A 13,819-nucleotide genomic window follows, 5' to 3' on the forward strand; every position below is an offset into this window, starting at 1 on the left:
CATCCTCGCCCCCTAGCAACCACCTCCCGCCCTTAGCAACGGCGGCTCCCTCCTCCGCCGCCATTTGGGGCGCGCCGCGCTCTGATTGGCCCGTCGGCCTGCGCGGGGCGGGAGAACGGGCGGTGATTGGTCGGCGGGAAGGCTCCGCCCCTTTCTCCTCAGCTTCCCCCTCCCCTTCCTTCCTCCTCAGCGCGGGCAAAGGCGGCGGCGGCGGCGGCGGCGCCGGGTGAGGTGCGGGCCCGGGGGCGCCGGGGGCGGGGGGGCGACAGCCACCGGGAGGGGGCCCCCGCCACCCCCCCGACCCCCGTTGTCGCGCTTGTGTTTGTGTGTGCCGTCGTCGTCCTTCCCCCCCCCCCCCCCCCCCCAGCATGGCGGCGCTGCCGCCGCGGGAGTTCGCGGCCCAGGTGCTGCCCGGCTGCGTGGTACCGACGGCGCGGCAGGGCCTGGCCCAGCTCTGGCCGCTGCTGCTGCTCTGCCTCGGGGCCCGGCTGCTGCACCGGCTGCGTGAGTGGGGCGCCACGGGGGGAGGTTGGGGGGTACAGGAGGTTGGGGGGGGGGCATCGGTGGGGGGGGGGGGGGGGGGCAGCAGTTTGGGGGGGCCCAGGGGGTTTTGGGGGGACAGACAGGTGGGGGGAGGGACACAGGTGTTGGGGGGGGCACACCCGGGAGTTTTGGGGTTCTCAGGCATCCGGGGGAGGGCAGGAGTTTAAGGGGACCCAGATACTGGGGGGGGGGCTGGTATTTGGGGGGGACACCCAGGTATTGAGGGGGGGAGTGCTGGTATTTGGGGGGGACCCCATCATTGGAGGGGGGATCCAGGAGTTTGGGGGGTCCCCAGGCACCTTGGGGGGGGTAGGGGCTTTGGGGGATGCAGGTATTGGGGGGGGCTGGTATTTAAGGGGGACCCCATCATTGAGGGGGGGGATCCAGGAGTTTAGGGGGTCCCCAGGCATCTGGGGGGGTCAGGAGCTTTGGGGGACCTGGGGGGGGGGGGGCACCCAGGGGTCTGGAGGAGGGGTTCAGGCATTGGGGTGGGGGTCACCCAGGGGCTGGGTGGGGACTCAGCCGTCCAAGAGGGACCCCCCCCCCCCCCATAATGAGACCCCGTGGGGTCTTTCCCGGCTGACCCCCCCCCCCCCTCCGCTGTCGGCGACGGCAGCGCTGCCGCGGGGGGGAAGCACGCGGGGGCGGCGGCGGGGGGCCTGCTGGCCCTGCACCACTTCTTCGGGGCGCAGGCGCTGTGGGTGGCTCTGCTGAGCGGGCTCTGCGCCCTCACCCTCCTCCTGAGCCGGGCCCGGGCCCAGCGCGGGCTCTGCCTGGCCCTGGCCGCCCTCAGCTACCTCCTCATGGGGTACGGGGGGACTGGGAGGGGGACTGGGGGGATTGGGGGTGCTGGGAGGGGGTTTGGGGGGGAGTTGGGGATGCTGGGGGTGGATTGGGGGGACTGGGAGGGGGACTGGGGGGAGTTGGGGGTGCTGGGGAGGGAATTGGGGGTGCTGGGGGTGGATTGGGGGGACTGGGAGGGGGACTGGGGGTGCTGGGAGGGGGTTTGGGGGAGAGTTGGGGGTGCTGGGAGGAGAATTGGGGGGAGTTGGGGGTGCTGGGACAGGGATTAGGGGGAGTTGAGGGTGCTGGGAGGAGAATTGGGGGGAGTTGGGGGGGGCTGGGACAGGGATTGGGGGGAGTTGGGGGACTGGGAGGGGGATTGGGGTGGACTGGGGATGCTGGGAAGGGACTGGGTGGATTAGGGGTGCTGGGAGGGGGATTTGGGGGGACTGGGGAGGGGGGTAGGGGTGCTGGGGGTGGATTGGGGGTGCTGGGAAGGGGACTGGGGGCACTGTGGGGGCCACTGGGAGGGGGATTGGTGTCACTGGAGGTGAACTGGGAGGGACTGGGAGTAACTGGAAAGGATTGACAGAGCATCGATGCGGGAAGAAGGAGATAGAGGGTGAACTGGGAGCCACACTGTGTAACTGGGGGGGGGGCACTGGCGAGAACTGGCATGAACTGGGGGGGTCACTGGCATGAACTGGGAGTAACTGGGAGTAACTGGGAGTCCCCCCCCCACCCCGCAGGGAGCTGCACATGGTGGACACCGTCACCTGGCACAAGATGCGAGGTGAGACCACCCCTGTGCCCCCCCCAATTTTGGGATGCCCCCCCAATTTTGGGGTGCCCCCCTCCCATTTTGGGGGGCCCCCCACTTGACTGGCGGGGGGGGGGGGTGGTCCTCAGGGCGCAGATGGTGGTGGCCATGAAGGCGGTGTCGTTGGGCTTCGACCTGGACCGGGGGGCCGGGGGGGGCCCGGGGGGGGAGCCCTCCCCGCCCAGGTTTTGGGGTACCTCTGCTCCCCCGGCTCCGTCGTCTTCGGGCCCTGGGAACCCTTCGGGGCGTATCTACGGCCGTCGAGGGGCCCCCCCTGGTATGGGGGTCGGGGGGGGGGGGTCTGGGGGGGCCGGGGGGGGTTGGGGGGCACAGGGACATGGAGGGGAGGGGGATGGAGGGGTTTGGGGGGTAGGAGGAGGGGTTGGGGGGGATTTGGGGGGGCTGGGAGGGGTTTTGGGGGGGCACTGAGGGATGGGGGGGATCTGGGGGGGGGCACTGAGGATTTGGGGAGGGTAGGGGGGAATTTGGGGGGGTATTAGGAAGGGGTGGGGGGATTTGGGGGGCTGGAAGGGGGGGGGGCACTGAGGCATGGGGTGGGGGACACCAGGAGAGTTTGGGGGATCTTGGGGGGGGGGGGGGATTGAGGATTTGGGGGGGTATAGGGACACGGGGGGGGGCACGGAGAGGGGTTGGGGGGGATTTGGGGGACATGAGGGGAGAGGTTTGGGGGGCTACAGGGACATGGGGGGTACGGGAGGAGATTGGGAGGGTTTGGGGGGGCACTGAGGGGTGGGGGGGGAGACCTGGAGAGTTTTGGGGGGGGCTCTGGGGGGGGCCCTGAGGATTTGGGGGGGGGGGGAGCGCTGGAAGGGTTTGGGTGGGACGAGGAGGGCTTTGGGGGGCGTTGAGGGTTGACGGGGGGCATGCGGGGGGTGAGGCTGGTTTGGGGGGGGGTGCAGGGTTTGGGGGGCCCCCCCCTGACCCCCCCCTCCTTGTCGTGTCCCCCCCCCCCCCAGAGCGCGGCCTGGGCCCGCAAGGGACTGCGCAGCCTGGGGCTGGCGCTGCTCTGCCTCCTGGTCTCCACCTGCCTGGCGCCCTTCCTCTTCTCCTGCCTCCTCCCCCTCTACGGCGCCCGCGCCCTGCGCCGGTGAGACCCCCAACTGCCCCCCGCGGCCCCCCCCAAACCCCCCGGGGACCCCCTGAACCCCCCCCTTCCCCCCCGGGACCCCCGAACCAACATCTCCCCCGAGTCCCCTTCCTCTTCTCCTGCCTCCTCCTCCTCCTCTACAACGCCTGCGAGACCCCCAACTGCCCCCCCACGGCCCCCCCAACCCCCCCCCCAGTGCCCCCAAACCCCCCTGGCGCCCCCAAACCCCCCAGGGACCCCTGAACCCCCCCTTCCCCCCCCCCGGGACCCCCAAACCAACATCTCCCCCAAGTCCCCTTCCTCTTCTCCTGCCTCCTCCTCCTCTACAGCGCCTGCGAGACCCCCAACTGCCCCCCGCGGCCCCCCCAACTCCCCCCCCCGGTGCCCCCAAACCCCCCGGGGACCCCCTGAACCCCCCCCTTCCCCCCCCCCGGGACCCCCAAACCAACATCTCCCCTGAGTCCCCTTCCTCTTTTCCTGCCTCTTCCTCCTCTACGGCGCCTGCGCCGGTGAGACCCCCAACTGCCCCCTTGCAGCCCCCCCAACCCCCCCCCCCAGTGCCCCCAAACCCCCCTGGCGCCCCCAAACCCCCCAGGGACCCTCTGAACCCCTCCCTTCCCCCCCCCGGGACCCCCAAACCAACATCTCCCCCGAGTCCCCTTCCTCTTCTCCTGCCGCCTCCTTCTCTACGGCGCCTGCGAGACCCCCAACTGCCCCCCCGCGGCCCCCCCAACCCCCCCCCCCGGTGCCCCCAAACCCCCCGGGGACCCCCTGAACCCCCCCCTTCCCCCCCGGGACCCCCGAACCAACATCTCCCCCGAGTCCCCTTCCTCTTCTCCTGCCTCCTCCTCCCTCCTCTACAGCGCCCACACCTTGTGCCAGTGAGACCCCAACCCCCCCTTGGGGCCCCCCCCGAACCACCCCACACACCCCCCCCCCCCGGGACCCCCCAAACCCTCTGGGGACCCTCCAACCCCCCCGGGACCCCCCCAAATATCTGGGAACCCCCCCAGGACCCCATCCTCTTCTCCTGCCTCTATGGCGCCCACGTCCTGCACCTGAAAGACCCCCCCCCCAACGCCCCCCCAGACCCCCCCAAGGACCCCAACGCCCCCAGGGACCCCCCCACCCCCCCCCGGACCCCCCAAAACTTCCCCACTGACTCTCTCTGCTTCCCTCGGCGCTGCCCAGGAGTGTCTTCGCTCGGTGAGGGGGGGGACATGGGGTACGGGGGGGGACACAGAGGGGATATGGGGGTGCAGGGACACGGGGGGGGGACACAGAGGGAACGTGGGGACACAGGGACATGGGGGGGACATGGGGGGGGGACATGGGGGTGCAAGGACGTGGGGGGGAGCAGGGGGAGCTTAAGGGGGCACATAGGGACATGGGGGGGACATAAGGGGTCTTGGGGGGGCATTGGGGGTGCAGGAACATGATGGGGACATTAGGGGACACTGGGGGGGGGCGCGAGGGGGCCATGGGGGTACAGGGACATTGGGGGGGGGCACGGGGGGGGGGCTTGGGGGGGGCACAGAGGGGACAGAGGGCAACACGGCCGTGTGGAGGGGGGGGTGTAAGGGGGCTGGGGGGGGGGGGGGGGGGAAGGGGTTTGGGGACATGGGGGGGACACGGAGGGGCCGTGGGGGTGTGGGGATGTTGGGGGGGGCGCGGGGGGGGCTGCTGACGTGTGTCTGTCCGTGTGTCTGTCCCCCCCCCCCCCCCCAGGTGGCTGCGCGCCTACGAGAGCGCTCTCTCCTTCCACTTCAGCAACTATTTCGTGGCCTTTCTCTCCGAGGCCACCGCCACCTTGGCCGGCTCCGGCGCCTCCCTCCACCACGACAACCTCCGCTGGTGAGGGCACCCCCCGGGCACTGGGGGGCACTGGGAGGGACTGGGAGGCACTGGGGAGGGGACTAAGGTGTGCAGGGGGAGCCGGGAGATCTCAATCCCCAGCTGTAAGGGGGAAGCTGGTACCAGTATGGGGGGGTGAATGGGGAACTGGGGGGGCAAATGGGGACTGGGGAGGACTGGGGGTGGGCACCTGGAAGGGACTGGGAAGGACTGGGGAGGCACTGGAAAGGGACTGAGGAGGACTGGGAGGCACTGGGAAGGATTGGGGAAGAGGACCAAGGTGTCCAGGGGGGGGAGACCCCAATCCCCAGCTGTAAGGGGGAAACTGGTACCAGTATGGGGGGGAATGGGGAACTGGGGTGGCAAATGGGGACTGGGGAGGACTGGGAGGGACTGGTAGAGACTGGGGAGGACTGGAGAGGCAATGGGGGGCACTGGGAGGGACTGGGGAGGGGACCTAGATGTCTGGGAGGAGCCAGGAGACCCCAATCCCCAGCTGTAGGGGGAAACTGGTACCAGTATGGGGGGGAGTGGGGAACTGGGGGGCAAGTGGGGACTGGGCAGCACTGGGAGGGACTGGGCAGCACTGGGAGGGACTGGGCAGCACTGGGAGGGACTGGGGAGAGGACCCAGATGTCTGGGAGGAGCCAGGAGACCCCAATCCCCAGCTGTAAGGGGGAAACTGGTACCAGTATGGGGGGGAGTGGGGAACTGGGGGGCAAATGGGGACTGGGAGGGACTGGGGAGGACTGGGAGGGACTGGGGGCCACGCGCAGCCCCCCAGGAGGGTGACGGTGGCCCCGCAGGGACCTGGCGGTGTCGCGGCCGCTGCGGGTGGAGCTGCCGCGGTCCATGGCCGACGTCGTCACCAACTGGAACCTGCCCATGTCCCGCTGGCTCCACACCTGTGAGCGTACTGGGAGGACTGGGGAGGGGGGGGGGGGGAAGGTTGTTACTGGTTTAACTGGTGTCACTGGGGCCGCCAGACGTGTTCCAGACCGCCCGCCGCCTGGGGACCTTCGCCGCCGTGCTGGGCACCTACGCCGCCAGCGCCCTCCTCCACGTGAGCCCCCCCCCCCCCAAATCCCCCCCTGAGCCCCCCCAAACCCCCCAAATCCCCTCCCGAGCCCCCCCCTCACCCCCCCCCCCCGCCCTCCCCAGGGTCTCAGCTTCCACCTGGCGGCCGTCCTCCTCTCCCTCGGCCTCATCACCTACGTGGAGCACGGTCAGCGCCGGCCCTTTAAGGCGGGGAGGGGGGCGGGGCCAAGTGGGAGGGGGCGGGGGCAGTCTGGGGAGGGGAAGGGGTGCATAGGGCTGAAGGGGGTGGGCGGGGCTTAGGGGCTGGGGGCGGGGCCAAAGGGTTGGGAGTGGAGTCTGTATAGTGTAGGTGGGGGCAAGGGGTGGTGGGTGGAGTCTGCAGGGTGTGGGCGGGGATAAGAGGTGGTGGGTGGAGCCTGGAGAGTGTGTGGGGGTCTGGTGAGTGTGGGCGGGGCTAAGGGGGCTGTGGGTGGGGCCTGGGTGTGTGGGTGGGGCTAAGGGGTGGTAGGTGGGGTCTGATGGGTGTGGGCAGGGCTAAGGGGGGCTGTGGGTGGAGCCTGGAGTGTGTGGGTGGGGGTAAGGGGTGGTGGGTGGGGCCTGATGAGTGTGGGCGGAGCTAATGGGTACTGTAGGTGGAGTCTGGAGTGTGTGGGTGGGGCTAAGGGGGGTGGAGCTGAGGGGGCAGTGGGTGGGGCCTGGAGATAGTGGGTGTGGCTCAGGAGGCTGTGGGTGGGGCCTGGGGTGTGTGGGCGGTGCTTAGTGGATGTGGGTGGGGCTGAGTGTGGGTGGGCGGAGCCTGTGTGTTGCCTGGCTGGGGGGGGGTGTTGTTGGGTGAAGCTGAGGGGGGTGGAGCTTGGAGGGGTGGGTGTGGCCCCCCTCCAAGACCACCCTGACCCCGCCCCTTTTCCCCCCCCAGTGCTGCGGAAGCGCCTGGCCGCCATCTTTGACGCCTGCGTCCTCTCCAAGCGCTGCCCCCCCGGCTGCGCCCACCGCCACAAGGACGTGAGTTGGGGGGTCCCTGGGGCGGGGGAGGGGCCTGCGGGGGGGGAGGGGCTGTCCCCAACCCCCCCAATCCTTCCCCAAACACCCCCTTTTTCCCCACAGGCGCTGTGGGTGCGGGGCCTCAACGGGGCGCTGGGGGCCGTCGCCCTTTTCCACCTCTCCTACCTGGGCGCCCTCTTCGACGTAGAGGCCGACGACGCCGTGGAGGAGCAGGTGGGGAACCCCAAAACCCCCTGAATTCACCCCAAAACCCTCCACTCCCCTACCCGACCCTCTCCATCTCTGCCATTTTGTGCCCCCCCTAGGGTTACGGGATGGCCTACACCATCCGCAAGTGGTCGGAGCTCAACTGGGCCAGCCACTGGGTGACGCTGGGCTGCTGGGTGCTCGCCCGCCTCCTGCGCTGACTGGGACGAACTGGGAAGCACTGGGAAAAAGAGTGGGGGGGTGTGCACCAGCGAGATGGGCCGCTCTGTCTGCTGCCCCGGGCCCTTCTAGGCCGCCGGGAGGCTCCTCTCTATGGTATTCCCCACCCCGGAAGTGGCGGCAGGCGGCCGCGCGAGGACCAATAAAGACTCTGCTCGCTGGTTCTTACTGACCAATGGGAGTGCGGGGGGGCGGGGCCTGGCGGCGCATGCGCGGTGCGGCCCTCCCCCCCCCCCCCTCACAGAGCCTATAGGGTCGGTGGTTTTACCGAAATACTCTTAATTCTTCCGAAAACCGACGTTCGCAGGGGGAGGGGGAGGCCGCGGGGCCCCTATAGGGCCGGGCCGGGGGCTCGGAGCCCTCATGGAGTGTTTGTGCGGCGTTTATACGGCCCCTATAGGGCCGGGGGGGGGGGGTATGGCCCCTATAGGGCTCAGGGGGGTCCGTATGGTCCTTATAGGGCCCGGGGGGGGGGGGTCCGTATGGCCCCTATAGGGCCCGGGGGGGGCGGCTGATCCCATCAGGAGCCTTTGTCCTTGGAGGGAGACCTGCAAGAGAGAGAGACCCCGGGGCTGAGGGCGGCCCTATGGCTCCTATATGCCCCCGGGGGGGTCCCTATGGCTCCTATATGCCCCCGGGGGGGTCCCTATGGCTCCTGTATGGACCAACGGGGGTCCCTATGGCTCCTATATGCCCTCAGCGGGGGCTTCTATCGGTTCTATATGGCCCTGGCCGGGTCCTATGGCTCTTATACGCCCTCGGGGGGGTTCGTATGGAACCTATACGGTCCTATAGGGGCCTCTGTGGTTCTTTTATGGCGCCAAGGGGGTCCCTATGGCTCCTATATGCCCCCGGGGGGGCCCTATGGATCCTATACATCTTGGGGGGGGGGAGGTGTCCTATGGATGCTATATGACCAAAGGTGGTCCCTATGGATCTTATATGGTCTGGAGATCTCTCTATGGTGCCCAGAGGCATCTTATGGCACCCGGGGAGGGCCCTATAGATCCTATAGAGCCCTCAGGGGGGTCTCTATGGGTCTTCTGTGGCCCCAAGGGGGCACCTATGGCTCCTATATGACCTGGGGGGGGGTCCCTTTGGCACCGGGGGAGGGTCTTCATGGCGCCAGAGGGACCTTATGGCACATGGGGGGGTCCCTATGGCTCCTATATGGCCCCGGGGGGTCCCTATGGATCCCATATGGCCCCGGGGGAGGGGGGGGGTCCCTATAGCACCGGGGGAGGGTCTTCATGGCGCCCAGAGGGACCTTATGGCACGTGGGGGGAGTCCCTATGGATTCTATATGGCTCCTATATGGCCCCGGGGGGGTCCCTATGGATTCTATATGGTCCCGGGGGGGTGTTAGTGGGGTTAGTGCCCCTCCCCCCCCCCCCCAGCACGCGGCCGTTAACCAAATCCGCCTTTATTAGCCCCGAGTCACAGTTAAAAACGCGCCCCTCCCCCCCCTCCCCCCCTATAAAATCTGTACATTCTGCCCCTCCCCCCCCCCCGGGGGGACCCCACCCCCACCCCGCTAACGAGCCGCGGGGGGGGGCAGAGCCCCTAACGAGCCCCCTCCGCCGCTTAACGAACCCCCGAGGGGTCCCTCACCTAATTAATCTCCATCTCTGGGTTCTCCATCACCTAACGAGCCTTAACGAGGCCCCACCACCTAACGAACCCCCGATGGGTTCCCGTCACCTAATTAGCCTTCATCTCTGGGTCCACCACCATGTAATGAACCTTAATGAGTCCCCACCACCTAACGAAGCTGGCATCTGCGTCCCTGTCTCCTAACGAGCCCCAGTGCCTGGGTCCAGCACCATCTAACGAACCGTAATTGGTCAGCGCCTCCTAACGAACCTTAACGGGTCCCCCCAGCACCTAACGAACCCCAGGAGGTCTTCATCACCTAACGAACCCCAACATCTGGTCCTCATCACTTAACGAACCCCACCAGGTTCTCCACCACCTAATGAACCCTAATGAGTTCTCCACCACCTAACGAACCCCACCAGGTTCTCCACCACCTAATGAGTTCTCCACCACCTAACGAGCCCTAATGAGTTCTCCACCACCTAACGAACCCCACCAGGTTCTCCACCACCTAATGGGTTCTCCACCACCTAACGAGCCCTAATGGGTTCTCCACCACCTAACGAGCCCTAATGGGTTCTCCACCACCTAACGAGCCCTAATGGGTTCTCCACCACCTAACGAATCCCCCCCAGGTTCTCCACCACCTAATGAACCCTAATGAGTTCTCCACCACCTAACGAACCCCACCAGGTTCTCCACCACCTAATGAGTTCTCCACCACCTAATGAACCCTAATGGGTCCATCACCACCTAACGAGCCCTAATGGGTTCTCCACCACCTAACGAACCCCACTGAGTCCTCCACCACCTAACGAGCCCCCCCCAGGTTCTCCACCACCACCTAACGAACCCTAACGAGCCCTCCACCACCTAAGGGGTCCACCGCCACCTTACAAAACCCCCACCAGACCCACCACCACCTAACGAACCTCCGCGGACCCCCACCACCGCCGCCGCCGCCACCCCCCTCCCCCCCTCCCCTCCCCCCTCCCCCCTCCGCGTGGGGGCCGGGCTGAAGGTGGGGGGAGGGGAGGGCCCTCCTTCCCCCCTCCCCCCCTCACGCCCCCACTGACTTGCCACCGCCGCCGTCCTGCTGCCGTCCCTCGGTGCCACCGCCGCCGCTGTCCCCCCGGGGCCGCCCGTAGAGGTAGACGGCGGCCAAAACCATGGCGGTCCCGGCCAAGAAGGGCCCGCGGGGCCGGAAGCCGAAGAGGTGGACGGAAGCGACGGTGGAAGCCAAAATGGAGAGGGCGGTGGCGAAGCCCTTCAAGATGTTGTCGGCGTAGCGCACCACCACGGCCACCAGCAGCCCGCCGGCCGCTTGGTTGACCACCACCGCCCAAACGGCCGGGTTGTAACCGTAAAAGAAGCCCAAAGCGGCCACCGCCGACCCTTCGGCGGCCACCATGGCGGCCAAGCCCACCGCCGTCCCCACGGCGCCCAGCTGGACGTTGCGGACCCAGATGGAACCTCCCGTGGTCTTCAACAAGCGCTCGAAGTAGACGCCGGCGAAGCCGGAGGAGAGGCAGGAGGCGGCCACCGCCGCCAAACCCACGGCGTAGCTCTGCTGGGGACCTTCGGAAGGGGACGGGGATGTCCCCGGGGTGGCCCGGGCTTGCTCGGCCTGGACCAGGGCCACCCCGGCGAAGAGGAGACCCAACGAGAGCCACTGGAGGCGGGAGAGGGCCGTCCCCAGCAGCAGCACGGAGAAGAGGGCGGTGGTGAGGATCTTCAGCTGGTAGGTGACCTGGCGGGGGACACCGTGTCACCGGCGCGGGGAGCCGAGAGGGAGGATGACGGCCACCGCCACGGGGACACGGGGACGGGGACAGCACCGTGGGGCCAAGGGCAAGGACACGGCCGCCACTGTGGGGACGGGGACACCACCGTGGGGTGAAGGACATGGGGACACCAGCATGGAGTCAAGATCAAGGACATGGCCGCCACCACGGGGACAAGGACATGGGGACAGGGACACCACCATGGAGTTAAGACCAAGGACACGGCTGCCACCATGGGGATGGGGACACCACCATGGGGACAGGGACACGGGGATGGGGACAGGGACACCACCATGGAGTCAAGACCAAGGACACGGCCACCACCGTGGGGATGGGGACACCACCAGGGGCTGAGGGACACAGGGAGAGGGACACCACCGCAGGAATGCCACCATGGAGTTAAGACCAGGGTCAGGGCCACCACCATGGGGACAGGGCCACCACCATGGGGACAGGGCCACCATCGTGAGGTGAAGGACATGGGGACACCACCGTGGAGTCAAGACCAAGGACGCAGCCACCACCGTGGGGACAGGGCCACCACCATGGGGACAGGGCCACCATCGTGAGGTGAAGGACATGAAGACACCACCGTGGAGTCAAGACCAAGGACACGGCCACCACCGTGGGGACAGGGACACCACCACAGGAATGCCACCATAAAGTCAAGACCGGGGACGCGGCCACCGCTATGGGAACAAGGACCCGGGGATGGGGACACCATCGTGGAGTTAAGACAAAGGACATGGCCACCACCATGGGGACGTGGCCAGGGCCACCACCGCAGGTTTGGGGCCACCACCACCTCACAAACGGGGCCACCACGGGGCCACCGAGACGCCCAGGGGTGGGGTAAAGGGACGGGGAGGGGACGACGTGGGGTCCCCCGGGTGGCAGCCTGTCCCCAAGGTCCCCCCCGAGGTCCCACCTGGAAGGTGGCCGCCGGCAGGTTGGAGATGGCCACGTACTGGAGGTTGTTCTGGAGGGTGTAGATGAGGGAGGGGACGGCCAAGCGCAGCGTGTCCCCAAACTGTCCCACTATCGCCTCGTGCAGCGTCGCCGCCGTCTGCCGCAGGCTGCCTGGAGGGGGGGGAGGGGGAGGGTGACACGCACAGGACACGGCGGTCAGGTCCCCGTGTCCCCAACGGTGCCACCAGAGCACCAGCCCTGTCCTCTCCCGCCCCCGCCGTGTCCCTTTGTGTCCTCCTCCCGTCCCCTCCGTGTCCCCCAACGTCCCCTCGTGTCCTCCTGTCTCTCCCTCCCCCCCCCCAACGCCCCTCTCCCTGTGTCCCCTCGCGTCCCCCTGTGTCCCTCAACGTCCCCAAGTGGCCCCCGATGTCCCCAACTCACTGTCACACTGGAGGAGGAGGAGACAGACGCTCCATGTGTCCCCTCCGACGTCCCCTCGCGTCCTCCTGTCTCCCCCCAAACCCTCTGTCCCCCCGTCCCCTCGCGTCCCCCTGCGCCCCTCAATGTCCCCAAGTGTCCCCGACCGTCCCCAGCCCTCACCGCGGTGCTGGAGGAGGATGAGGAGGAGGCAGGCGCAGCCCTTCATCGCCTCGGCCATGACGACGGCGGTGGTGGGCAGGAACCGCTCCCCGGGCAGAGTGCGGACGTAGCGGATGCTCAGCACCAGAGAGGCGTTCTGCAGCACCAGCACCCCCAGGCTGGCGTACTTCACCCGCCGCGACACTTGGGGGGCACATGGAGGGGGGGGGGGATCAGTGGGGCTGCCCCACGGCGCGACCCACGGCCCCTCTGCCCCGTACCCCAAGCAGACCCCTGCGAGCCCTCTATAGCCAACCTGAGCGCCCCCCAAAGTCTGCCCCATAGCCCCTCTCAGCCCCCTATAGCCCCCCCAGTCTGCCCCATAGCCACTCTCAGCCCCCTATAGCCCCCCCAGTCTGCCCTATAGCCCTTCTCAGCCCCCTATAGACCCCCCAGTCTGCCCCATAGCCCCTCTCAGCCCCTTATAGCCCCTCTCAGCCTCTTATAGCCCCTCTCAGCCCCCTATAGACCCCCCAGTCTGCCCCATAGCCACTCTCAGCCCCCTATAGACCCCCCAGTCTGCCCCATAGCCCCTCTCAGCCCCTTATAGCCCCTCTCAGCCTCTTATAGCCCCTCTCAGCCCCCTATAGACCCCCCAGTCTGCCCCATAGCCCCTCTCAGCCCCCTATAGCCCCCCCAGTCTGCCCTATAGCCCCTCTCAGCCACTTATATCCCCCCTCAGCTCTGACCCACAGGCCTGTTCGCTCCCCCTAACCCACCCTATAGCCCCCCTTTGTCTGCCCTACGCACCCCCCCCGCCCCTCGGACCCCTTTAGTCCACCCTACAGACCCCCCACGAGCCGCTCGTCTGCCCTATAGCCCCCCGGTCTCCCCTATAGCCCCCCCAGCCCTCCTAATCCATCCTATAGCCCCCTAATCTGCCCCATAGCCCCCCAAATCCGCCCTATACCACCGCTCAGCCCCCCTAATTAGCCATATAACCCCCCATTATCCACCCTATAGCTCCCAAATTTGCCCTATAGCCCTCCCCCGACACCCCCCCCCCAACCCCCCCGCTCACCTGTCGACGGCCTCGTCTCGCCGCCGCCCCCCCCTCCCGCCGCTGCCATGGTGGCACCTGCCCGGCTACGGCGCGGCACTTCCTCATTGTGCGTCAGATCCGCTTCCGGCCACGGAGCGGTACCGCCCAGAGCGCGAGGTGGGCGTGGAGCATAGAGTTGGGGCGGGCCGGATAGAGAGGAGCCCTTGGAGGACCCCCCCCCCCGGGGTCTCTACAGCCACAGCGCATGCGCAGTCTTCGCCGCCCGCCCCGCCCCCCCTCGGCGCCGCTCCGCCCCTTCGCCCAGCCGACCAATC

General features: G+C 68.2%; 2 protein-coding genes across 2 annotated transcripts; one reads left to right on the forward strand and one right to left on the reverse strand.

Annotated features, from left to right (window-relative positions):
* The first annotated feature begins 332 nt into the window (after nucleotides 1-332).
* Nucleotides 333-7,785, forward strand: PORCN (porcupine O-acyltransferase). The gene is given in 16 exon segments (XM_082501170.1): nucleotides 333-504; nucleotides 1,160-1,165; nucleotides 1,168-1,351; nucleotides 2,076-2,119; nucleotides 2,235-2,318; nucleotides 2,321-2,401; nucleotides 2,404-2,423; nucleotides 3,124-3,254; nucleotides 4,446-4,460; nucleotides 4,983-5,108; nucleotides 5,915-6,015; nucleotides 6,095-6,171; nucleotides 6,270-6,333; nucleotides 7,063-7,148; nucleotides 7,251-7,361; nucleotides 7,454-7,785. Coding segments are annotated over 16 exon segments (1,368 nt in total). The 5' UTR covers nucleotides 333-368; the 3' UTR covers nucleotides 7,556-7,785.
* A 284-nt stretch (nucleotides 7,786-8,069) lies between these two features.
* Nucleotides 8,070-13,587, reverse strand: SLC35A2 (solute carrier family 35 member A2). The gene is made up of 5 exons (XM_082501169.1): nucleotides 13,524-13,587; nucleotides 12,464-12,646; nucleotides 11,883-12,034; nucleotides 10,247-10,920; nucleotides 8,070-8,122 (listed from the first exon to the last, which is right to left on the reverse strand). Exons 1-5 carry the CDS (start codon nucleotides 13,570-13,572, stop codon nucleotides 8,095-8,097), a joined length of 1,086 nt encoding a protein of 361 aa, XP_082357295.1. The 5' UTR covers nucleotides 13,573-13,587; the 3' UTR covers nucleotides 8,070-8,094.
* Between the last annotated feature and the right edge of the window lie 232 nt (nucleotides 13,588-13,819).

This window comes from Vanellus vanellus (genome assembly GCF_965231255.1).
Source record: "Vanellus vanellus genome assembly, contig: HAP1_SCAFFOLD_2221, whole genome shotgun sequence".
Taxonomy (NCBI): Eukaryota; Metazoa; Chordata; class Aves; order Charadriiformes; family Charadriidae; genus Vanellus; species Vanellus vanellus.